The 27161-nt window shown below is 45.9% G+C and overlaps 1 protein-coding gene across 5 annotated transcripts in view; it reads right to left on the bottom strand.

The window, feature by feature from the left end:
- Positions 1-346: 346 nt before the first annotated feature.
- The window catches only part of STAT6 (signal transducer and activator of transcription 6), a 732055-nt gene continuing 705240 nt past the window's right edge, over positions 347-27161 (bottom strand). For all 5 annotated transcript variants that reach the window (XM_078688994.1, XM_078688995.1, XM_078688998.1 and 2 more), the window contains 2 exons: positions 26098-26268; positions 347-1494 (listed from right to left, as the gene is read on the bottom strand). In XM_078688994.1, the coding sequence (XP_078545120.1) occupies positions 1377-1494; positions 26098-26268 (289 nt within the window). In that variant the 3' untranslated portion in view covers positions 347-1376. The remainder of the gene's footprint in view (positions 1495-26097; positions 26269-27161) is intronic.

Here is a 27161-nt window from a genome sequence, read left to right as displayed (position 1 = left end):
CAAATGTTGGCATGAATGTTAGACTAATTGGACCTACTTATTACTTATACAAACCACAAGCATAGGACGAGCATGCTGCACAGCTTTTTTTTTTAAACATGTTTATAAAAACTTCATCCGAATAGGTGCAATCGGTACCAAATCCGACAGTCATTATTGGATTCTCGCTGGTGTTTGGAGAGTTGGGCTTTCTCAGCACTAGGTTTTAAAACAAAAGTAAACTCTTTTTCACTACCCCAGATCCTCAATGTGTTTCCGAGAACACGCAACAATGCAGACCTCTGGAGCCAATTGAGGCGACGTTTGTCTTGTTGCAATCGTGTCACTACCAAAGAAGGCTACCAAATTAGCTATTCCGATGTTTGTATTTTCCAACAGGCTTAACAGTAAATCCCACGAAATCAAGGCATAAAATATAAGTATGTTTAAAAAATAAAACACATAGCATGGGGATCTAGAACAGCAAAACATATGTTACAAAGTTTACACCTGAAAGGAGCATAATCAGTGGGTACATTTTATATACATTTATACAATTAGCATAGGTGCCAGAGGAGGTACAAGCTCTTAGCCACCCCTATGCATACATGTTTCTGGAAAACTGATGATCCTGTGGAAAGGCAAGGGATAGGTAAACCCATCAGTATGGAGAGCGTAAACAGTGAAAAATGCATTGCATCAGGAATTCCATAAAGAAAAAGTTATTAAACATTTACAGAATAGTACTGGGCAATGGAATGTTCAGGTATCAGCAATACATCATTGTAAAGGGAATATATACAAACATATGTGTATAGTAAATACATGAAAAGTAATTGTGCAGTGTCCAATGTACAGTCAGGTAATGCGGCCTAACGTTTGCTGTATTGACTGGAGGTTACAACTTGCTAAAGGAGCTCATAACAAGCATCTGGGAAAAGGTTATCCTGAAGCATCTACAGAGAGAAGGTATGATACGCATATTTCCCCTTTGCTGGATCCAGATAGCGAGACGGTCATCCTGCAACTGGCACCCAGAAATGGGGCCGACCGAAATTTGGACGGTTTGCCTTTGACTTGTCTCTCAGAAGAGATGATGAGTGCGCAGAGTATGGATGCAGGCTTATTCTTTGGCCTGAAGTCGCAATGAAATTCGAATCTTCTTCAATAACTAAGTCATCTTAGAACCTACCTAGAAAAACAGGAATTTGGAGCCATCTAATGGTCTTGCTGCCACAATTGGCAAAGTCATAGCAGGGGTGACTGGACAGTCCCACATGGAAAGGCTGGGTAGATAGCCGGTAGGCACTTTTTTATCGAGTGGGCAGCTCAAATACAGTCTGACCTGACCCACTCAATTCAATTCTCAGACAGCACCAGGACTCCATCCACCCATTTCAAAGTTGTAGTCTTTCTCCCGAAGATTCTATACTCGAAGGCGCTGGGCAATGGGCTGCCGGTGCTGTGATCATATCAATTATGTCTTCAATATCGTCAAGGCTCAGCGGCAAATCACTGTCCAAGGAAAGAAGAAAAGATGCCTGTGTCAATCAAACAGTAGTATTATGGAGAAGATTGAATGAATTAGTATCTAAATATTTTGAAAAACACCTTCACGAAAATAATTACACAAAGCAATGTTCTAAACCCCAGCGTTTGAAGATTCAAGTGATACCAGAGCACTGGAATCTGAGCCCAGTACTCGTAAACACTGTGGTGTACCATACAGGCAGGCAAACAGCGAGACATACAATTTGAAGTTGCCCTGGTCAGCCCAGGGCACCTGGCTAAACCTTCACCTCTCTCAGTTGCATTTAGAGAGAAAGACACACTGACAGAAGAGGATTTTTTTCAGGTTTAGGAGGAAGAAGAGCATGCAGTGGCAGGTCTAAATTACAGGCGACTGCAGATCTTTAACTTAAATGTGATTCTGAAATAATGAGATGTTTTGTACAGAGATGAATGAGAATACCATATAATCCAATACTTTCAATTGTATTTTACAGAGCTGCAGGGATGCAGTAGAAGCCAAGAGTTGTACAATGAAGACATTTGGGTGGGGGGATACCTTATTCGTGGTATTTTAAGCTGGATGGCGCATTAAAAGCCAGGCGTTTTTCTGTTTCAGAAGTACAAATGTAAGGGTTCAACAGAATTATGTGGTGGTATACGATATATTTGTTATTGATTACCATTGGGAAGGGTACTGATGCTTATCATTGGATGGGTCCAGGCGGCACAGTTTTTAGAGATAAACCTACAATATGCTGAGTCATAACTATCGCACTTTTGCTCAGCCTTGGTATTATTGGATATAGACTATGTGGCAGATGAGAGAATGGAGAAGGTATCCATTGAAATCACCCTTTCAGACATTAACATTTGCTGAACATGCACCCTAAAATATGCAGACTTTAGTCAGGCAGTGTGTACTGCTACTGTTGGTGTTACTTTCTGTCAATCCTCTTAGAGAGGGTAATCTCCTTCCGGTCATAACCCTTCGTTTTGATGACCGTTAAATCTTCACAAGGGTACAACTAAATTATTCCGATAAGAGGTTGCAATCTTCTCTGGGTTGCCTCACCTACTCAGCCTCCTAAATGTCCACAAACCTATAAGCTCCAGTCTGTAACCAGTTACAATTCTAAATGGAGATGCCCACACAGCCACTGTAAAATATCCAATAAATGTCTGCCCCACCTGCCTGGGCTAAAAATGGCTGCTATTGCCTGGGCTAAAGGTCTCTGCACCACCTGAGTCTCCTTGCCTTCAGCCCAGCAATATGATTTAGTACTCAGACAGAATTAAGGGTTAGAGTGACTGCATTCAGCCTTTCCTGTTTGGACAACAACTAACAAATTTCTCTAACGATCAAAACTCGTCTGAGTCATATACATCAAAAGTGCTAAGCTCTCATCCAAGCCCCTTCAAAGCTTAGAAGCGCAGTTCTTTGTAAAACCATAAAACTACTTCATAATCAAGGTGAAAGGTTGAAACAACTTTCGGACCCATTACAAGTGGCCCAATAACAATGCTGCACTAATACTGTACATGGAATTACTGTTAGTAGGCGGTTATTACAACACCATTATTAGGTAATTACATATTTCGTGCCGGAAAGGGGAATAACATGCAGGATGCGGACCAAATTGTAAATTTTGTCTGAAATTCGATGAGCCTTTTATGGGTATATATATTCCACCAGCTCTCAGCAGGTAGATGTGTGGCCAGAAATACTGGGCCACCTGTAATCCCGTTTCAGGTGAGTGTAGGAGTTTATGGCTGAAACAGGATTACTTGGGCCCTGCAATGGGAAAAGTGGGAGAAAAGAAGAGGGCATAGCCAGCTAGGCTGCAGCTTAAAGAAGCTGGAACACTGAGACTGCTCTTTCAAGGAAGCACACTCTACCAGCTTCCCATCATGGCCTGTCAGTGACAGTTGACCCCATCCATTTTTCCAGCTCCTAGCAACAAGATCCTGGAGCACTGAGCCTTATAAAGTTTTTGTGTGAATACAAATCTATACAAACCATTGCTTTGAGCTCTTCACAAGACATCTTTTGGAGTCGTGAGGCCTCATTTATGAGGCCCCTTGCGCCATCGGAACGTCACTTTTTGTGACGTTCTGTGGCGCAGCTGCCTGCGTGATATTTATCAGGCAGCACTAAGCCACTTTTTTTGGCTTACTGCTGCCTGATAAATAGCAGCCTATTTAACGCAGTGTTCTGCGTTAAAGGGGCGTGCAACGGGTGTTGCTGGGGGCGTTCCCAGCAACATCCATGGCCTTTTGACATTGCCCCAGATTTACGAGAAATCGTAAATCTGAGGCAGTGCCGAAAGCGTACCCCTCCCCAGGGGAGGCATACGGAAGGCGCTATCGGGAGAAATAGTTTTATTTCTCCTCGTTTTTCCTTTTTTTATGTGTGCTGCATTCTGCAGCATACGTAGAAAGAGGAAAAGCCTCTTGTGATTATTTTTGTACAGAAAGCTTTCCCTTCCTGTACAAAAATAATCATCCCTGCAACGCAGGCACCCTTGCACCATTGTGCAAAGGTGCCTGCATTGGCGCAGGCAGCCCATTGTCCGCCGGCGCAGGGGAAAAGCAGGAATGCGTCGTATCTTATAGATACGGCGCATTCCTGCCTTTTTCTTTTGCCGTAGGGAAGCGCAGCAGGAAAGCCTGCTGCGCTTCCCTACGGCAAAACCTCATAAATGAGGCCCGTGGTATTTATGTTTCCCAACAGAATATTTATGTTTCCAAACCAAATTTTTTTTTCACAGAGAAATGATATCTTTCTTCATGAAATGCTGCTGTAGCAGGAGGGTGACGAATACTGCTCCACAAAACGTCTGCCTCCAAGATTTCTATCATTTGGATAAGTGTTCCCCTGTCAGAAGATGAGGACCCTGATGGACAGGGATACAATTCGCCTCAATGGACTTTAAGAGGACTGGTTTAGGCAACAACAGTCTGTATTAGGGAGGTCTGAAAAACATGGCAAAGGGAACTCCTTCTACCGCAGTTTTCTCCTTCTTCTTTATAGATTCCTCCATGGAGAGATCCAGAGACAAGTCTTGGCATGGAACATTATGACTCCCAGGCAACTTCGATGACTAGGACAGTTGCCACCTGGTTGCTGACAAGAGCAACATCAGCATCAAGTCACTCAAGGCATTCGAAATCCAAGGCTATCAATGTTGAAAGGGTTCCTGAAGTTGCAAAACTGACCAACACCTATGCCGATGAATAGATTGAGCTTATCTGCTAAATGAGTCAGGAAACGTCACAAGAGGAGGAGGACTCCTGATTGTTCATGTTTGGAGAATTACTGTGCATACTCTCCTGATGCAGTGTCACCCCTTGCCCATCATCAATATATCCTCTCCCAGACACAAGATGCAGGATTGTCTTCACTGTTACATGCTGATTTGTTGAAATTGAGGTAATAGGGCATAAACATTGTCAATTCTTGCAGAATTGGAATAGGGTAGCCCAATTTGTGTGTTCAGAATTGCTTCTAGATATGGTTGTATTTGTAGAGGTTGTAAGTGGGATTTGGGAACATTGATTGTGAATCTCAGGCTGTGAAGCAGGTCTATGGTTACCTGAGTATATTGTTGACACTGTTGATGGATTGGGGCGTTGATAAACAATCATCCAGGCAGGGAAACACGTGTATGTTCTGTATCCGAAGATGGGCTGCTACTACTGTCAAACACTTGGTAAAAACCTGTGGTGCAGTTGTGACTTCAAAAGGAACGACTTTGCACTGCTAGGGGTCTATTATAATGGCGGGCGTATCGCCACCACCCGTATGGCGGTGGCGATCCGCCCGCCATTATACCCCACCCGCATGCAATTTACCCCCTGCCTGATTATGTTGGCGGGGGTACCGCGGTGGACGGGAAGACCGTCCGCCACTTTTTCGCCCGGTTGATGAGTCGACAGGTGGAAAAGGTGTGAATATGGTGGCGGTATCGGTTAGACACCACCATCCATATTATAATGCATGCGGGGAACAGCCTTTCCGCGGCGGCGTTGCCGCCCCGAAAAAGGCATGCGGATTTCTCAAATGGGGGCCTGTTGCAGGCCCCCTGGGTATTGGGGGGGGGGTTAGTACCCCCCTGCATTGTCATGGACATGGTGGCAGGCACCTTGCAGTGCCTGTCACCTTGTGCATGACAATGCTGGGATGGAGGATGCCACCGCCACGGTGGCATCCTAATCGCCGTTGCGGGACCGCCGCACCACTGGCGGCTGGACCCAGCACCAATAGGGTGGCGGCCGCCCGCCATCCTAATAGGCCCCCTAGTGTTTTATATCCACCATAAACCTGAGGGATTTAATGATAGGCGGGTTGTATTGGAACGTGAAAAAACGCGTCTTTTAGATCTAATGTAGTCATAAAATCTTCCTGTTGAAGTAGTGGAATCACGACTTGCACAGCAACCATATGAAAATGCTCTGACAGAATGTATTCATTCAGTGGCCTTAAATCTAGGATTTGGCGCACAGAATTGTCCTTTTTGGGTATAAGGAAGTACAGACAGTACACTCCTTGTCCCTGATGTTGAAAAGGTACAGGTTTCATTGCTTCTTTCAGAAGGAGAACTCGGACCTCCTGTTTGAGTAATGTTTGATGCTCGATTGAGAGCCGATGAGAGTGAGGTGGAATGTTGGGAGGTGTAGTAATGAGCTCCAGATAATAACCATGTTGGATAATATCCATCACCCGCTGGTCCGTTATCTGTCGCCAGGTGGGGAGAAAATTGTGTATGCGTCCCCTGACAGGTGTTGTATGATCGGGGAGAAAGTGAAGCAAGTCGTTGTTTGTTGGTAGTGATGACACGACGTGGGGAAGCACTTTTGCCTCTAACTTTGATGTTGTTTCCTCTATAGGAGCCCCATAGTAGGATTTTGTGGGGGAGTACAGGCTCTTCCCATGCTGGTATGTGCGTGAGCATTCCAGAGTAGTTGTCTTTGAGCCTCTGGATAGCTTGAACTGCAAAAGGAGTCCCTAGATGTAGGAGTTTGTAGGGCTCCCATGGACTTCACCATTTCAGTGTCTTTTTTGATCTTTTCTAGAGCCTCACCGACCTGGGTGACGAACAGTTGTTCTTTATCAAATGGGACATTCTGAATTTTCAGCAGACCATCAGACTTGAAGCCTGAAATACGCAGCCAAGTGTGTCTTCTAAGGAGGACACTAGTGTTAATGATCCTGGCTGCTGTGTCAGTAGAATCAAGGGCACATCGAATAGATGTGTTGGAAATCAGTTTGCCCTCTGCAACTAGATCTTGTCCCCTCTTCCTGTGCTCATTTGGGAGATTATGGAGGAGCTCCTCCATCTAATCCCAGTGAGCATGGTCATATCTTGCTAGAAGACCCATAGAATTGCCGATGCGCCATTGGTTTGCAGACTGAGCTGCAACCCTTTTCCCTGCTGCGTCAATTCTTTTACTTTCTTTGTCAGGCGGTGGGGCATCGCCAGACACTTTGAAGTTGGCCCTTTTATAGCACTGGTGACTACTTAGGAATCTGGAGGGACATGCCCTCTAATGTAGACAGAGTATGAGGGAGAGGGTTTATACTTTTTGTCAATCCTAGGAGTAATAATATGGACCCTAACTGGGTCCTTCAATATGCCCTCCATATGGCGAAGAATCCCCATGAACAAAGGCAGGTACTGAGTACCCCTGTGTGCAGAGCATATCATTTAAAAAAAGAAATCCTCTTCCAGAGGTTCCCTATGAAGTTGCACCCCATGAAATGTGGCCGCCCTAGCTATTAGGTCATGGTATGTGGTGGAGTCATCAGAGGTGATGGGCGTGTGGGGTACAAGTCAAGGTACATGTCTCCTGGTGGGTCAACATCATAAGAGTCCCCGGGCGTTACGGGACCTATGTCAGACTGCAGTGAAGAAGGCATGTCTGGTGGTGGAAGCGATGGAAGTGGTGGTATTAGCGGAGGTGGTGAGGGTGGTGGTGGTGGAAAGGACTGGTGGCCTTGGCCATCTTTTTGTATTTGGATGGAATAGGGACGGTGAGCAGACAAAATATATCGAGTTTTAAATGTCGACTTAGAGAAATATTGAGTCTTAAATATCGTGAGTGAGAAATATCGACAGCAAGAATATCGTGGTCAAGAATATCGATTTAAGGTAAGAATTATCCATTTTAAAAATATTGAAGTGTTTGATATAGTTTGCAGAAATTTAGTTGTTTAAAATATTGATTGTTTAATTAGTGTTATGTATTTTAGTATATATTTTAAATGTATGTGATGTATTTTTTTGTATAAGAATTATTTATATTTTTTAATATATGTTGTTACATTTCTAGTTATTATTAATTAAAAAATGTGTTTGCGTTTTTTAGTTCCGTTGTGGGTTGTGGGTTTATAGGGGAATAGGGTGGGAAGTAATTTAATTATATTAAATTAATGATTCTTTTTTATTTATTATTATTCATTTAATTGAGATTTTATAGTGTTAATTGTGTAAAGTTATTTATTATTAATTAATAATTGGATGTTAATTAACATTAATTAATTGGTAATTAATTATGGTAATTAATTTTGGTAATTGTGTAATACATTTTAGGCACGCGTTTTGGGGTTTAGAGGGGTAAAGGGTGGGAAGTAATTTATTTTTGATATTAATTAATTAATTTAAAAGTTATTATGGCAATTGTGAAATTAGTTTTAGGTGTGTGTTGTGGGGTTTATAGGGGTAAAGAGTGGGAAGTAATTTATGTTTAATTAATAATTAGATGTTAATTAATATTATTTAATTAATTGTAAATCAAAAATGAAAATTGTTACTTTTAGGTGTTTGTTGTGGGGTGTATAGTGGTAATAGTTGGGTAGTAATTTGTGTGTTTAATTAATTAATAAATAGTTTTTAATGTTAATCAATTAATTGATATTTATTTAGGGTAATTGTTTGTTTGTGTGTGGTTTTTACTTTCAAAGGGGTAAAGGGTGGGTATTAAATACGTTTTACTTACTTTATAATTAGTTGTTTAATAGTAATAGTTTTTTATTTGAAAATAAGTTTTAATTGTGGAATTAATTATATAATAGTTTAATTTTAGCTGTGTGTTGTTGGGATAATAGGGTTAAAGCGTGGGATGGTAATTATTTGTTATTAGTTTTATTTTTTTAATTAATATAATTCCTTTAATTGGCAATTAGTTATATTAATTATAGAAGTTAATTTTAGATGTGGGTTGTGATTTGTGTGGTGTTATAGGGTAGGAAATAAAATAAATACATTTATGTAATAATTTATGTTTTTGTTTGTAAACATTTACTAGTTTAAAAAAAATTCTTTGAAGTTATTTTTTATTTTATATAATATTTGTAGTTATTTGTCATATGTAATTAACATTATAAAATGTGTTAGTGTTTTATTTTTAAAAAGTATTTTTGTATTTTAATAATTTTTTTGATAATCAAACTGATAGAATTTAGAACGAACCACAAATTCACATTGGTATCAAAATCAAGAATAATATCATAGTGTACATCCACATGAGAAACGACAGAGGCTTGTGAATCAATTTGCAGGGTAAAATCATAGATAAGGCTATCCTGAATCATAAAAGACACACCTCAAGACAACACGTTGAACCATTTACCCCATATCCTTTCGAAGAGTTCAGGGCAGCCCCGGGCCTCACCCACACCAGTCCACTCCCCGTTTCCACCTCTGCATTGTTGGGGGTTTGGCCTGGGACCATAGTGCCGCTATATCTCGCATCGCCACCTCCACCGCTGTCCCAAGAAAGCGCTTGTCGGCCCTAGAACCGTCCAGGCCATCAAATATGCCTAGAATCAGGCGCAATGGGTCATGGGGAACCGTCCACCCCAGGGTCTGTGACAGTTCCAGTTCAAAACTCCTGCCCAGAACGGAGCAAGGACGAGGCATTGCCAGACCATATGATAAAAATCCGCTGGGGCATGGTTGCAGCGCATGCAGGTCGGGGAAGGGCGCAGCTGGGCTTTGTGTAAGCGCACCAGGGTGAGGTATGCCAAATGTAAATAATAGAGTTGGACTAAATGCAGTTTGGATGAGGTTGTCAGGGTCTTGGGGGCCATGATGTTGTCCCTCCAAACCGCATCCTCCAGGGGACCCAAACAACCCCCCCCAGCGAACTCTCAGCGAGTCTAGGGTTGTGGGACCATTGTTCACAAGGGAGCGATAAATCCGAGAGACCCCTGCTCTACCCTGATTCCCCATCATCATCTAGGCCTCGAGAGGACTAAAGTCAGGAAGGGAGGTGGGAGACGGAAGGTGCACCCCAGCGCATGCCTAAGCTGTAAATATCTGTAGAATTGGGAGGAGTGGAGGGAATAGCGCTGCTGCAGGGTATGCAGAGGTTCTGACATGGTCCCCTACCCAAACGTCCCCAAGAAGCGAGAACCCTATGTGGTCCCATCAATGGAAGTTCAGGAGGGATGAGGCCTCTCGCAGCCAAGCATCACACCACAGGGGCGTCTGTCTAGTAAGTTTCCAATACCACCTCGTGTGACGCAAAACAGTGCACCAAGCCAAGAGGACCAACTTAGTGATGGGGGGTAGGCCCCTCAGTATGGGAGTTCCATACAAGTAGGCCTGAAGCCGCGCGAAGTCCATCATCCAGAGTTTTACCTGATACGCCGGGTCGGACCAGCCGCCCGCGAACCAGTCATGGACCACGATAAGTTTTGTGGCTAGACAATAGAGGTGGTGGTTGGTTACACCCATGCCCCCATCGTAAGGAGGTATTCGGCAATGTGCCAGGGACATCAGCGGTCTCCAGCTCCCCCCCCATAAAAAGCGGGTGAGGATACCGTCGAACTCACGAAACCAGCTTGCTGGGAGGTGAAAGGAAATATTCTGCAGAATATATAAGAATCGGGGGAGAACCATCATTTTAAAAAGGGCACTTCTGCCAAGTTGGCTAAGAGGAAGAGATCACCATTTCCTAAAGTCCGCCTTAGCCTTGGTGATTAGGGGCGTAATGTTCAGGGCCCATCCGAGATCTGGAAGCAGGGCAACCCAAATCCCCAGGTACTTGAAAGATTGCCTGCACAAGGGAATGATTGTCTGCCCATCGAAACAGGCATGGGACGGTGTCGGGGAACCAGATTGGACTTCGCCGGGTCAAGCCAAAAACCCAAGATCCGTTCAAAAGCAGAGAGGACCTCAAAGCAGCGTGGGCCAGAGTTCTCGGTGTCCGCCAGGAAGAGGAGAATGTCGTTGGCGTGAAGGGCGACCTTATCGACCTGAAAGGGGCCCCACGCCCAGCCCCGGATGCAGGGATCTTGGTGTATAAGGGAGGCCAGAGGCTCCATCGCTAGCGCAAATAAGGGCGGCGAGAGCGGACAGACTTGGAGAGTGCCTTTCTGAATGGGAAATGCCTCTGACTGCACGCCGTTAACTAGGATCCTTGCTTTAGGGCAGGAATATAGAACATGGATGAGGTGCCGGAACGGCAGGCCGAACCCCATTACCTCTAGCACCTCCTCCAAGTAAATCCAGTCCACTGTATCAAAGGCTTTTTCAAAATTAATAAAGAGCAGGGCTAAATACGGAGGGAGACGGTGGCGATGTGCGAGTGCGAGGTGGAGACGGCGAATGCAGTGCTGTGCACCTCGGGCAGGCATAAAACCACATTGGACTGGGGGGACCAAATCCTGTAAGAGGGGGCGGAGAAGTTGGGCCAAAACAGAGGTGAAGATTTTCTCCTCAGTGTTGATGAGGGAAATAGGGCGATAGTCCGAGCAAGTAACAGAGGGCGGCTGTGGCTTCGGGAGTACCACAATAGTGGCCACGTCCGACTCGGGAGGAAAGGACCCTTTGTCCACCACAATGCGAAACAATTTCACCAAGTTTGGGACCAGCAAGTGACGATAGGTCACATAGTATTCTTGCGGATAGCCGTCCGGTCCTGGCGTCTTGCCGGAATTCAAGTGAGAAATAGCCTCATGAATTTCCTCCGAAGTGAGGGGGAGATCCAGAGTCTCCGAGACCGCTTGGGGAAGCCGTGGCAGACAGGTCCCCGTCTCCGACAAGAGTGCAGTTAGGGAGGCCTCGGAGGTCGGCCTGCATAGATATTGGCATAGTAACCCGCGAAGGCTTGGGCGATAGCCCGAGAGGTAAAGTGGTGGGTATCGGCCTCATCACGGACCTCGGGAATGATGCGAGTGGCCTTGGGATAAGAAATTAGATTATGGAGTAATTTGCCGTTTTTATCCCCCCAGCCATATACTCGAGCCACCGAAGAATGCCAGAGCATTTTAGCGGCACCCAGGGAGATCTGGCAGATCTCCTCTCAGAGCAGTGCGAGCTGTCAGGCGGAATCAGCACCCTCAGTAGACCCCTGGGTGGACTCGCACCGGGAAGTGCGGGCCTCCAACTGTACAAGGCGGGCGACCTGAGCTGTGCGCTTCGCGTGGACTAAGCCTCTGGCCACACCCCATATGGTGGCTTTGCCGGCCTCCCACAGAGTACCCGGCGAGGGGACCGACCCTGTGTTGAGCACGAAGTATTGCTTCAGTTCCTGCCCGAGGGATTCAACGAATTCCGCCTCCTGCAGAAACCAGGCGTTCATTTTCCAAGTCGTACGGACGCCTTCAGGGAAATTCCCAAGCCGGAGGGAGACCGGAGAGTGGTCCGAGATGCCTCTGGGCAAAATAGTGGCCCCGGACACCAACAGACAATCGGGGACAGGCACTAGGAGCAGGTCAATCCTATAGTGAGTATGGTGGGCCGCGGAAGTGTGGGTGCACTGTTCCCACTGGGGATTCCACACCATCCACACGTCCCAGAGACGCAGGGCAGAGGACTAATCAGGAAGGCGCTTAGCAGAGGCAAGACAGGACACAGAGGGAACGCCTGTCGCATCGCGAGGGGGTGCATAACAGCGTTAAAGTCACCTCCGATGACCGGCAGGCCCTGAGGAAGGGTGGAGACTAAGAGCGTGAGTTGCCGAAGGGCAGAGGGCATTGTGGCAGGGGGAATATAAGTAGATAAGAGATTAAGAGGATGCCCCTCGAGGCTGCCGGTCAGGGCCACATAGCAGCCTTGCGTGTCAGTCTTAACCTGTGACAAAATTAAGGGGAGACCCTTACGGAGCAGTGTGGCCTCCCCCCGGGAACCCCATGTGAAACCCGAATGCCAGACCCTGTCGAACCCATAATGGGCGAGAAAAGTGCAGTTAGTGCCTAAAAGGTGTGTTTCTTGTAGAAAGAGGATGTCGGGTGCGTGGCGCTTGGCGCCACGCACCCGCCAGGACTTCAGGACTGCAGTTCGCTTTGTGCGGTCTAGCATGCAGTTGACATTCCATGACACAATGTGAAGGGGTTTATGTGAGGTTGGCATCATCAGTGCGGGTATTGTGTGTGGGATGGTAGCACAGCTATACCTGAGTCACAGGGGAGGCAGCATTTCCTAGCCGGGGCACTGGGTTGCATTTTGTGTGGTCTGCTACGCTTCATGTCGTCATCGGTGAAGCGCATGCATTGATTGATGCCAGTGAAAACAAAAAAACGCGGCCCGCAGGCGGCCAAAAACAATAAACAATCACCCTTCTTCGTCCCCCAACACGCCCCACCCTACACTTCTGAACTTGAAGCATCTTTCGCCCTGAAAAGGAAAAACAACAAACTAGCAACACAGCTGAATCTGAATGCTAAGCTAAAACGGTTAGCAAAACATGAACGTGGCAGAGATGGACCCCTCCATGTAGGCGGATGAAATAATCGTTAATAGCTAGAAAAACAAATAAGAGCAGTAAAAGCCAAAGGACTACAATTAAGTCAGAGTACTCAGGTAATACAGATAGTAGAACTTGGCTTGATGGTGGTGGCCCCTCCATGTGTGCGATCCTTGTAGAAAGAGGATGTCGGGTGCATGGGGCTGGGTGTTGCGGAGGACTGCAGTTCGCTTTATGCGGTCTAGCAGGCAGTTGACGTTCCATTACACAATGTGTAGGGGTTTATGTAAGGTGGACATCATCAGGGCGAGTATTGTGTGTGGGATGGTAGCGCGGCTATACCTGGGTCCCAGGGGAGGCAGCATCTCCTAGCCGGGGCACTGGGTTACATTTTGTGTGGTCTGCTACTCTTCATGTCGTCATCGGTCACGCGTGTGCATTGATTGATGCCAAAAAAACAAAAAACAGCAGCCCAAGGGCGGCCAAAAACAATAAACAATTGAGAGACACCCTCCCTCGCCCCCAACACCCCCCACCCTACACTTCTGAACTTGAAGCATCTGTCGCCCTGAAAAGAAAAAAGAAACAAACCAGCAAAACAGCTGAATCCTAATGCTAAGCTAAAATGGTTAGCGAAACATGAGTGTGGCAGAGATGGACCCCTCCATGTAGGCAGATTAGATAATCGTTAACAGCTAGAAAAACAAATAACAGCAGTAAAAGCCAAAGGACTACAATCAAGTCAGAGTACTCAGGTAATACAGATAGTAGAACTCAGCTTGACGGTGGCGGGCCCCTCCATGTGTACGGACCTGGTAAAAATGGGTGGGCGCTGTAGGGGTCGCCGAGAAAACAGCATACAGATGGCTTGCCAATGGGCTTCTTAGTTCAGTTCCCTCCATCCTCCCCAGTTCCTCGGAGAGCAGGACTCCGTGACAAGTCAGAGTCAGATATGGCCTGGTGCAGCGCCCCAGAGGGGTCTGGGATGCGGCTCAGATCGATCTGGGAACCACTTGAGCTGGGAGATGCAGACCTTCTAGGCGATGCGTGAGGGAGGGGCAGTTGAGGCACAACACCTGGAGAGTGGGAGGCGGCTCCACGATGGTCACCCTTCTTGCGGGACCTAGTGCGGCGCCTTTGGGGCTTGGGCCGGGTTGGGTGAGGTTGCGTAGGCTCCCGCCGGGTAGGAGAGGAGACCAATTGGGTCCAGAGAGAGTGCTCCTCCATGAGCCAGGTCCAAGCCACTTCGGGCTATCGAAGAAGAGCGCCATGTCCTGAAAGATAACTCAAAGCCAGGCCGGAAAGAGAAGGCCATAGCGAAGACTCAGGTTACAGAGCTTCTGATTAACTTCTTTGTAAGTTCGACGTTGGGCGTCTGGGAAGACCATAATCTTGTTGTTCTGGAAAGTCAGAGGGAACTGCGTCCGAGCCGCCCCAAGGATAGCGTCCCTGTCCCAGAAAAATGGGCCGGGCAGGAGCTCCTGGAGGAGGTCTGGGAGCCATGGAGCGGGGGCACGTTCGATAGCAAACCAGGGGGAGAGGGAGTCTTTAGGCATCCAGGTGCACATCCAAGTCTCCACAAACGTGTCTGCATGGCCATGCTCCGCCCCCTCGAGAAATCCTATGAGGCGCAGGTTGTCCTCCTCGACCTGTTTTCAGCGTCTTCGGCCTGACGGTGGAGTTCAGAGGTCTGATTCTGGAGACGGGCCACTTGAGTCTTGAGCTGGCCTACATCATCCTCAGCCGTGGAGAGACGCGACACCACCTCCAAAATCTGGGCCATAGCCTTACGCAGGTACTGCCAAATAAGGTCCATTTCGACCCTCACCTCGCCTATTTTATTCTCCACCGAAGTCTGTGATGCGCCAATTGCTTGGAGGATGGTGGATAGGTCCTCCCCAGCAGGAGCAGGAGTGGTGGGCGCTCTCCCTTCCGGTATCCCGGTCGTTCTTGGTGTATTTGTCCATTTTTGTTTGGATTTCAGAGGCAGGGGTCTGCAGGGTGCGGGTTCTACCCATCGCCACCAAAGGTGAGGGCCAGTCGTTTCGCGGGCAGGGGAGACAATCATCCACACAGGAAGGAGGTGGGGGGGCGCCCGACACCCAGACCGTCGATACTCGGGCCCGGGAGTCTAGGCCAGCCCCCTCAGGCCTGCCAACCTCCAAGATGAACCAGCAGACAACCAAGACCCCCCTCCTCCCTCTCGGACAGGTGCCCCGGTCAATGAAGGGTGCCGCCCACACACTGACCCAGGAGGAGCGTCAAAGGGCCGTTAACAAGGGGGCCCAGGGAGGGGTGAGCCACTAATCCGCATCACGGCAGGCGAGAGGCAGCCCACCGCAAGTGGTCAGGTCCAGTTGGCTGTGTGGCCAGCGATGGAGAAGAGGATCCACTAGGGTACAGAGAGGCCCTGGCGATCAAGCAGTGGCAGAGGGGGGGCAGCAGCGCGCTCCCAACCGCCCGCCAACGAAGGTCGGAGACGAGCCCACAACAGTCAAGCACCCTCAGCCAGCAGAGGGGCCCTTGTGGAGAAGAAAAGAGGTCCGACCCCACAGTGGCACGCCGCCAGCTGGAGGCCGACTCCAGGCAGCGATGGTCAAGCGGGCTCCCCCCATACACTGGCCGCCAGCAAGGGCCAACAGGTGTTAACCCTCTCCCCAAGGCCCGGCAGCCCTTGAGGGTTGAGACAAGGCAGCAGCACTGCCACCACTCAGAGCGGGCAGGAGGGTTCAGGCCGAGTCAAGAGAGGAGGCAACGCAGCACTGGGTGCAGAGAGGGGCCCTGCAGGGGCGTGGAACCTCAGATGGTCGTCGGAAGCCCCAGCGGCCAGAATGGAGGGCGCCGACACTCAGGCCTCGGAAGGCCGGCCGAGCCTCCAGCTCCGCCACACAGAAGGGCCGGGAGAGGTCGGAGCCGCAGGAGGCAGAAAGGCCCTGGCACGTCTCGCTGCTGCCGGACAAAGGCAGCCGATCCCGGTGGGGCAAGGCGGGCTGGATAGGGCAGGCCAGATTAAATCAGGAGGGTGCACAGCGGCAGTAGAGGGCCCCTCAGGGATGCGGGTCCTCATCGGTCCCTGTCAGGCCCAGCGGGCCAGAGCACAAGATGTTTGAGCACAGGCCTCCGCCGGCCCAGGCTAACCTCCCGCCTCTACCGCTCAGGGGGTCTGAAGAGGCCGGAACCGCAGGAGGCTAAAGCAGGCCGTGGTCCGCCACACCACACCATGCCGCTGCCCGACAGTGGCAACCGAGCCCGGCGGCGCCCCCGGCCACCGCGTAATCACCACCAGGAACGATCTGGACTCACCTCGGCATCTGGGAGAAGCAGGCAGTCGGGCAGAAACTCCCACGGGGCCAGGCCACGCTCGCCCCCTCAGTCCTCTGACGGTCTCACCCATATGTAAGGCAGGCCTCACAGTTAGGCCCCAAATGTTACCATGCTCTCTCCTCGCAGGTCCCCGGGGCGCGGTCTGGATCCAGGCAGCACTTGTGAGCAGGTAGGCGCAGCCACCACCCCAAAGCTGCAAGCAGGGCCCCGGGGGACAGATCGCCACGGCACAGGGCGCCCGGCTCAGGAATGGGCCACCGGGGTGGCCACCATGTTGCAGAGCGCGGCCCCGGAGAATAGGGGGCAAGACCAAGGCAGCAAAAGCTCCAATCCGCACGGGAACGGGACTGGAGCACAGCCAGAGGACCTCCATAGACAGTTAGAAGGGCCAATGGCAGCTGTTATTGGGCGGATGACAAAGGGGGTCCGGAGCACTCTCAGAGTGCGACCGCCATCTTGACGCCTTAGGCCACGTCTGTATTTTAATTTTTAACATATTTATTTATTTTAAATATATTTTGATCTTCAAGAAAACATTATTTTTATGTTTGTACTGACTGGAGTGTGAATAGTAAACTGTATCCCTTTGCTATCCAACACTTTCCCTACTGTTGCACAAACTGGAGTGGGAATAGTGATTTTTACCCCTCCGCTATCCAACACTTTCCCCACTGTTACATTCACTGGAGTCGGAAAATACATTTTTACTCCTCCGCTATCCAACACTTTCTCTACTGTTGCACTGACTGGAGTTGGAATAGTAAATTTTATCCCTCCGCTATCCAACAGTTTCCCTACTGTTTAAATTACTGGAGTGGGAATAGTAATTTTTACCCCTCTGTTATCCAACACTTTCCCTAGTGTTGCACTTCTTAGAGTAGGATTAGTAATTTTCCCTCCACCGCTATCCAACATTTTCCCTATTGTTACACTCACTGGAGTTGGAATAGTACATTTTATCACTCCGCTATCCAACACTTTCCCTACTGTTGCAGTCACTGGAGTGGGAATAGTAATTTCTACCCCTCATGCTTCCAGCACTTGCTTTACTGTTGCACTCACTGGAGTAGGAATAGTAATTTTTAATCCTCCGCTATCCAGCATTTTCCCTCTGTTGCACTGACTGGAGTTGGAATAGTAAATTTAATTCCTCCGCTATCCAACATTGACCCTACTGTTGCACTCATTGGGGTTGGAATAGTAAATGTTATCCTTTTGCTATCCATCGCTTTCGCTACTGTTGCACTCATTGGAGTGAGAATAATAATTTTTACCCCTACTCTATCCGACACTTTCCCTATTGTTGAACTGACTGTATTGGGAAATTTAAGTTTAATTATTTTTAAATAGTTGAATGTTTTAATTTCTAATAGAATGTTTTTTTATTATTATATTTTATATTATTGATATATATGTATATATATATATATATATATATATATATATATATATATATATATATATATATTTGTACATTTTTATATAATTGTAAAATTATGACAGAAATTAAACTTAATAGTTTATTACTTGTTTTAAAGTAAATATATATATCTATATATAAATTAATTTGTTTGTGTGTTTAACTTTTTTAATTACGTTTATTTGTTATATTTTGTTAAAATATAGATTAAAATAAATTAATTTTGTTGAAATTAATTTTATTATTTAATATAGTTAACATTTATTATTAAATTTTTTATATATAAAAATCGATTTTTTTGTACAACTATGGGGGTCATTAGGATGGCGGGCAGACTTTGCCCGCCCGCCATCCTCACGGGAATTGGGACCGCCTGGGATAAGGGCGGGTGTCCCATGGGAGGTATTAGGATGCGCCCGCCACTGTGGCGGGCGCATCCTGCATTTTTAGCATTGTGGCGGGCGGTGCGCTCAGCACCGCCCGTCACAATGCTATAAATGCATGTAAAGCATTTGCATACACAAAGCGGCAGGCACCGCGCGGTGCCTGCCGCATTGTGTATGCAAACTACCCCCGTGTGCACCCCCCACCTCTCCTTCACTCTGAGGGCCCGCCACGGAAAGGCATCTGTTTTTGCCCATGTTAATATGGCTGGCGGTGTCTAATAGACACCGCCACCACATTAAACCTTTTCCGCCCCGCCGCAAGCCGACCGGAGCGGAAGAGCGGTGGACGGTCTTTCCGTCCACCGCGGTCCCCCCCCGCCATAGTAATATGGCGGGCGGGTATGGATGTCTGGCGGATCGCCACCGCCCGCATGGCGGTGGCGATCCGCCAGACATTCTAATGGGGCCCTATATTTTTTACATTCATATTTTTTAGTTGATACTTACCTGTTTAAGTATAGGGAATAGATATTTTTTTAGTCTATATTTTTTCATGGATATTTTTTACATCGATATATGTGACATCGATGTTGTGTCAGTGAGCCAATAACCGCCATCTTGACGCCTTAGGCCACGCCTGTATTTTAATTTTTAACATATTTATTTATTTTAAATATATTTTGATCTTTAAGAAAACATTATTTTTATGTTTGTACTGACTGGAGTGTGAATAGTAAACTGTATCCCTTTGCTATCCAACACTTTCCCTACTGTTGCACAAACTGGAGTGGGAATAGTGATTTTTACCCCTCCGCTATCCAACACTTTCCCCACTGTTACATTCACTGGAGTCGGAAAATACATTTTTACTCCTCCGCTATCCAACACTTTCTCTACTGTTGCACTCATTGGAGTGAGAATAATAATTTTTACCCCTACTCTATCCGACACTTTCCCTATTGTTGAACTGACTGTATTGGGAAATTTAAGTTTAATTATTTTTAAATAGTTGAATGTTTTAATTTATAATAGAATGTTTTTTTATTATTATATTTTATATTATTGATATATATATATATATATATATATATATATTTGTACATTTTTATATAATTGTAAAATTATAACAGAAATTAAACTTAATAGTTTATTACTTGTTTTAAAGTAAATATATATATCTATATATAAATTAATTTGTTTGTGTGTTTAACTTTTTTTATTACGTTTATTTGTTATATTTTGTTAAAATATAGATTAAAATAAATTAATTTTGTTGAAATTAATTTTATTATTTAATATAGTTAACATTTATTATTAAATTTTTTATATATAAAAATCGATTTTTTTTGTACAACTATGGGGGTCATTAGGATGGCGGGCAGACTTTGCCCGCCCGCCATCCTCACGGGGATTGGGACCGCCTGGGATAAGGGCGGGTGTCCCATGGGAGGTATTAGGATGCGCCCGCCACTGTGGCGGGCGCATCCTGCATTTTTAGCATTGTGGCGGGCGGTGCGCTCAGCACCGCCCGTCACAATGCTAAAAATGCATGTAAAGCATTTGCATACACAAAGCGGCAGGCACCGCGCGGTGCCTGCCGCATTGTGTATGCAAACTACCCCCGTGTGCACCCCCCACCTCTCCTTCACTCTGAGGGCCCGCCACGGAAAGGCATCTGTTTTTGCCCATGTTAATATGGCTGGCGGTGTCTAATAGACACCGCCACCACATTAAACCTTTTCCGCCCCGCCGCAAGCCGACCGGAGTGGAAGAGCGGTGGACGGTCTTTCCGTCCACCGCGGTCCCCCCCCGCCATAGTAATATGGCGGGCGGGTATGGATGTCTGGCGGATCGCCACCGCCCGCATGGCGGTGGCGATCCGCCAGACATTCTAATGGGGCCCTATATTTTTTACATTCATATTTTTTAGTTGATACTTACCTGTTTAAGTATAGGGAATAGATATTTTTTTAGTCTATATTTTTTCATGGATATTTTTTACATCGATATATGTGACATCGATGTTGTGTCAGTGAGCCAATAACCGCCATCTTGACGCCTTAGGCCACGCCTGTATTTTAATTTTTAACATATTTATTTATTTTAAATATATTTTGATCTTTAAGAAAACATTATTTTTATGTTTGTACTGACTGGAGTGTGAATAGTAAACTGTATCCCTTTGCTATCCAACACTTTCCCTACTGTTGCACAAACTGGAGTGGGAATAGTGATTTTTACCCCTCCGCTATCCAACACTTTCCCCACTGTTACATTCACTGGAGTCGGAAAATACATTTTTACTCCTCCGCTATCCAACACTTTCTCTACTGTTGCACTGACTGGAGTTGGAATAGTAAATTTTATCCCTCCGCTATCCAACAGTTTCCCTACTGTTTAAATTACTGGAGTGGGAATAGTAATTTTTACCCCTCTGTTATCCAACACTTTCCCTAGTGTTGCACTTCTTAGAGTAGGATTAGTAATTTTCCCTCCACCGCTATCCAACATTTTCCCTATTGTTACACTCACTGGAGTTGGAATAGTACATTTTATCACTCCGCTATCCAACACTTTCCCTACTGTTGCAGTCACTGGAGTGGGAATAGTAATTTCTACCCCTCATGCTTCCAGCACTTGCTTTACTGTTGCACTCACTGGAGTAGGAATAGTAATTTTTAATCCTCCGCTATCCAGCATTTTCCCTCTGTTGCACTGACTGGAGTTGGAATAGTAAATTTAATCCCTCCGCTATCCAACATTGACCCTACTGTTGCACTCATTGGGGTTGGAATAGTAAATGTTATCCTTTTGCTATCCATCGCTTTCGCTACTGTTGCACTCATTGGAGTGAGAATAATAATTTTTACCCCTACTCTATCCGACACTTTCCCTATTGTTGAACTGACTGTATTGGGAAATTTAAGTTTAATTATTTTTAAATAGTTGAATGTTTTAATTTATAATAGAATGTTTTTTTATTATTATATTTTATATTATTGATATATATGTATATATATGTATATATATATATATATATATATATATATATATATATATATATATATATATATATATATATATATATATTGTACATTTTTATATAATTGTAAAATTATAACAGAAATTAAACTTAATAGTTTATTACCTGTTTTAAAGTAAATATATATATCTATATATAAATTAATTTGTTTGTGTGTTTAACTTTTTTAATTACGTTTATTTGTTATATTTTGTTAAAATATAGATTAAAATAAATTAATTTTGTTGAAATTAATTTTATTATTTAATATAGTTAACATTTATTATTACATTTTTTATATATAAAAATCGATTTTTTTGTACAACTATGGGGGTCATTAGGATGGCGGGCAGACTTTGCCCGCCCGCCATCCTCACGGGGATTGGGACCGCCTGGGATAAGGGCGGGTGTCCCATGGGAGGTATTAGGATGCGCCCGCCACTGTGGCGGGCGCATCCTGCCTTTTTAGCATTGTGGCGGGCGGTGCGCTCAGCACCGCCCGTCACAATGCTAAAAATGCATGTAAAGCATTTGCATACACAAAGCGGCAGGCACCGCGCGGTGCCTGCCGCATTGTGTATGCAAACTACCCCCGTGTGCACCCCCCACCTCTCCTTCACTCTGAGGGCCCGCCACGGAAAGGCATCTGTTTTTGCCCATGTTAATATGGCTGGCGGTGTCTAATAGACACCGCCACCACATTAAACCTTTTCCGCCCCGCCGCAAGCCGACTGGAGCGGAAGAGCGGTGGACGGTCTTTCCGTCCACCGCAGTCCCCCCCCGCCATAGTAATATGGCGGGCGGGTATGGATGTCTGGTGGATCGCCACCGCCCGCATGGCGGTGGCGATCCGCCAGACATTCTAATGGGGCCCTATATTTTTTACATTCATATTTTTTAGTTGATACCTGTTTAAGTATAGGGAATAGATATTTTTTTAGTCTATATTTTTTCATGGATATTTTTTACATCGATATATGTGACATCGATGTTGTGTCAGTGAGCCAATAGCGACATCCAAAGCCTCCTGGAGAGACAATAGTCTTTTAGACATTTGTGGTGAAGGAGCAGGTGGCTTGGCTATATTCCGTCCAGTCTTTTGTTGGATCTGTTCAGCTTTTCTTGCAACGTGTGAAGAATGGGCTTCACTGTAGCCTCAATAGTCTTTTTTGGTGTTGACTTCGATGTTTTTAGCTCCGAGCCGACTTTAAGTTTTGGCGCCAAAGAACCGGTGAATCTGTAGATGTCGACGGGTGCCTTGGCACGGAGGGTGTGGGGGCCGTAGAAGTCATCGGAGCAGAGTGTTTTGGCTTCAGATGGTGTTTCAGCGCCGAGCTGGAGGGCAGGGTATCTCATTGGAATTCTCAGTGCCAACCATGGTCTGCAGGCAGTGGTGGTCCGAAAGCCTCTTGATCTTGAGGCATTAGTTTCTTTGAAGGCTCAATTCGAGACTGAGGTGCAGGGCATAGAGTACTCACTGCGCGAGGCTCCAGCATTACATTGGTGATCTCGAACTCCAGATTAGATTTTGAGCTGGCCTCGACTGAGAAAGTCTCCTCTTCAGCCACTTAAGCCAGGGGATGGTGTTCCTCCCCAACGTGTTGATGTCCGAAGAGGTCGAGGGTGTCATCGGTAGCCTTTCGCTGCATTTTGAGCTGGTGTGCTTGATTATAACTCTTCTAGCAGAACGCTCAACAGGTCTCATAAACCTTCTCCCTGTGATCCAGAGAGAGACACAGGTTACAGACCTGATAGGAGTCAGTTTGTGGGTTATTGGCGTGATAAAGCAAACAGAATTGAAATGGTGCTCATTCCATCACCAGGAGGGCAATGTCTAGAAACAAAACAGGAGACTGAGTTCGAAGGCCCTGAAGGGTCAGACCCATCGGGTTGCGACGGAGTCGCATCGACCCGACACCTGGTTCTACCTCAACATGCAGACAGGAGAAACGTGATCAATAACAATACCAATGGTAGACAGAAATAGAACCGAAAGAGAGATAGGACCACGGGTTCAACTCAGTGCGTAAGCACACATGTCCGCACCTGATGGCGAAGAGAAAACAATCTAACAATGGAGTTGATGCCCATGCTCATTATCACTGAGAAGGAGGAGTCACTCTACCTCGTGACTCAATAGAATTTATTTGATGAAAAACAACTTGTACACATCTGGACCCAACACTAGATGGCAGTAGTATGCAAAGCATGTGTATCTACAGCTACACATGACTCGAACATAGAATTACAGGTAAGCAACTTTTCCTTCAATTAGACAAACACCAGAAGCTGTGCTTGCCAGCGAGATCCTAGATCCCAGACACACTACTGACAGAAGAGCCTAAAAGCCTGTTATTTAAAAAGGACATAGCACATGAGGACGATCATACACTATTCCATCAATATATATTTAATAATGGATTTCTCTTTAGACACAAGGCTACCAATAACCACTGTTGCAAAATGACCCCTTTTGGGTGGTCACCCCAAGTTTTTCATTTTGTTGGGATTCACCTGCGGGTATCATTCAACTCCAAGCACTGGAAAACTGCTATCCAGTCACCAGTGTATGTGCTCTGACTCCCTAAAACATGTCAAAATTTGCCTAAAATAAGAATGCCATATTTAACTTTCCCATGAGGCCATAGTATATGGTGCAGAAATACACCTGTGGCATGGAAAGTTAAATGCCACTTGTGTACTGCAGCATCTTATCGTGCCATCCATTATAGTGGCAGTAAAGACATGGCTTCAGGCATAACTTGTTGGCCTGACTACAACAGCTTATACCCTACTTCATAGACCTAACAAAATCATAACTTTTGACTAATAGGAAAACCAGATTTAAACATTAAATTAGTCACATTTAGCCGCACCTTACTGCTCAAAGGTAGTACATAATATTTATGAGTGGAAAGTGTGTGAAATTAGAAATGGCATGTTCCTCAGTGAATAGCCAAAAAGGACATTGACTCTGCTCAGGCTGTAGCTGGCATACAGGAACAGCATAAATTACACTTAGCCGATCTAGCTAGGAAAGCCCTCTGTACGACTCAGATCCGGAGGGCTTTCTTAGCGAATCGATCTCTGTGCGAGTTCGACCGAACGAGTACAATGCAGCCGTATGCTGACGGACTTAGTTCGCTCAGACACCAATTGAACTCTATGGGAGCCTGTATGCCAATGCGTGTTTCAGGCTCCCATAGCACAAAAAGGGTGGGAGGGGAAAAGTGTACACCCTGTGGCGGGCACCCTATGGTGCCTGCCACACTGTGCATGCTTGGATCTGGGGTCCCTTCACTCAGGGCCCTCCGTGACCGATTCGGAGGGCCCTGAGTGAAGGGAGGCCTGCTACGGCCCCCCAAAGTCTGATTCCTACAGCCATTTCATCTTGCTTAGACCAAGTCAATACGGCTGTCTGAATTGTACATGGTACTTGCTCGTTCGGAATCAGGCCCCATTGCGCGGCACGATACGTCTGCGAACGAGTCGGACGGACAGGATCGGGTTTTGGAAACGATTCGTTTGACGTGGACAAGATCTTCGCATCATACTTGGTCGTTCGGAACGGGGGAAACATACTCTAAATCAGATTCGCACGCTCATGTACCCGTCTGGAGGCCTTCTGAACGGCATCTGAAATCGAAATCTTAATGTATAACTTGTGACCTGCACCAGCTACAGACTCCATTCATAGCCTTATGTTTATATTTAATACAAATCTAATCTAATTCTGTATTGTCTGCATAAATGGCATCATGCTGGGCATCCCTGGCATGAGACAGCAAGATGAGGAGAAAACGCTCAGGCAGCTGCCATTTTATATGGAGTAAACAATGAAAATGGCAACTTGAAATTTGGAGATCAAATGTGCTCATTAAAAATGAAAACTGATATAAGCTTTTGTTTGTCTGGTTGAAATATGCATGTTTTCAGAAAACTGAAAAGAGAGTATTTCAGAGTAAAATTGGTGCCTTTTTACAAACCAGTAAACTGATGTTTCGAGACTAGCTAAGGTGTTCAGTGTCCAACATATATTTAATCTAATAGTTGAATGATACACTTGTAATCTTATATCTTGTTACTAGAGGTCATTGCTATGTTATTACTCATGAAGAGGCGTTTAATACTGCAACAGCTTTTTGACATAACTGCTGGTTGCTCTGCTTGATGCACTCAAGTGGTCACTGCTGTTAATCCTATGTGAGGTGTTGACTAATCCAGTTTTGTTGGATGTGGTCATAACAGCAAGACCAATACTATTTGTCAGTAGTTTGGCATGATTGTCACTGAACATAAGTAGTTCTTACTATACAAAAGGTTGGAGACTCCTGCTTCATGGTAAGATTGCTACTCCTATGCGTTAGTCACTCTCTCCTGCATTGTCAAAATCCTCCTATGACCCCTTAGCCCTTGGAAGAAAACAACATCTGGAAAGTCTCTTTGTTCAAGAAGGCAACTGGAGAGGGTGAACATCCCTGTGGGGAAATGACAGTCCTAATTATGATGCTCATCCATACACATGATCCATTGATGCCGGGTGTGCAAAGCTTTAGTTTGCAACCCCATCAATAAATGATGCCAGTACCCAGAGGTTTCTAATAACATGCAGACCGTAGGTGTAAGAGTAGGAGCAGTAACTTCACAATAAAGATATATGTACACTTTTCAGACAGCAGTAACCACACATATTATAGCTCCGCTTTAGTTGGTGGAAGAAAAGCATTCTGGATGTAAGTTTGGGGAAAGTGTATTTGACTCACCTTATGGAATCCGAGTGAGGCATGCCATTGAACACCATCTCCAGACCCATCATGTGCGGCTGGAATTGTGGTGGATCCACCTGCATCAAATCCTGATATTGTGAGCAGACCGGGGATGCAGTATTGGGGTTCATGCTGTTCACAGGAGAGTAAGCGGGGGAAAGTGATCCGCTGCAGAATAAAACAGATGAATTTGAATAAGGGTTAGCACATGGGGTACGCGATTTAAATATCATTTTTTTTAATAGTTCCTCCCTATTTGTGACCCTCTTTACTTTGCTGTAGTTCTTTTCATACCTATTAGAACTGATTTACAACCCATGAACAACAGAGGGGTTAGACGTACAAGAGCAATACTTATTAGTTCTCTGGGTTAGGAACTAATGGCCAGATGTACTATTTACTGCTTGCAAAATACTGCTCGCAATTTGCAACCAATAATTAATTGTACCCCGCCCTGTGTACAAATACACCTCCAGTGGATCCTTATAGACCCCCCAATCTCAGAAGCCTATACATTCCTTACTGGCTCTCCTCTTTCCTTACACACCACACGTTTCAAATCTTTTCTAACAAGGCAAATTCTATTAGTCATGCTTCATCCTATGGCGTCCCCAGGGCTCTGTGCTCAACCCCCTACTTTTTAACCTGCATGTCAGACCGTTGGCCCATATCGCGGAACAAGCAGGCCTTACTCTATTCACATACGCCGATGACTCCCAGATCACATTCTCCCTTTAAAACACCAACCCTGGCTCCGCATCCCTCTTGCAGTCAGGCTTAGGGAAAATTGCCACCTGGATGAACAACAACCTCCTTAAACTGAACAGTGGTAAGACGGAAGTCCGGATTTTGGGTCAAAGACAAGACCTATGGAGTACTAGACACTGGCCTGCCGAGATGGACACCCTCCCTCTCCCATCTGACCAAGTACGCAATTTGGGTTTCACCACTGATAACGCCTTGACCATGCACCAACAGGTCAACAAGGTTTCAGCCACCTGCTTTACAATCCTGCGGTGGCTCTGGAAAATCATTTGGATGCTGCCAAGTGACACTCAAAA

Source organism: Lissotriton helveticus, chromosome 1_1, assembly GCF_964261635.1.
Source record: "Lissotriton helveticus chromosome 1_1, aLisHel1.1, whole genome shotgun sequence".
NCBI classification, from domain to species: Eukaryota; Metazoa; Chordata; class Amphibia; order Caudata; family Salamandridae; genus Lissotriton; species Lissotriton helveticus.
The sequence above is the reverse complement of the archived record's forward strand: the minus strand, read 5'-3'. Positions and strand labels throughout refer to the sequence as shown.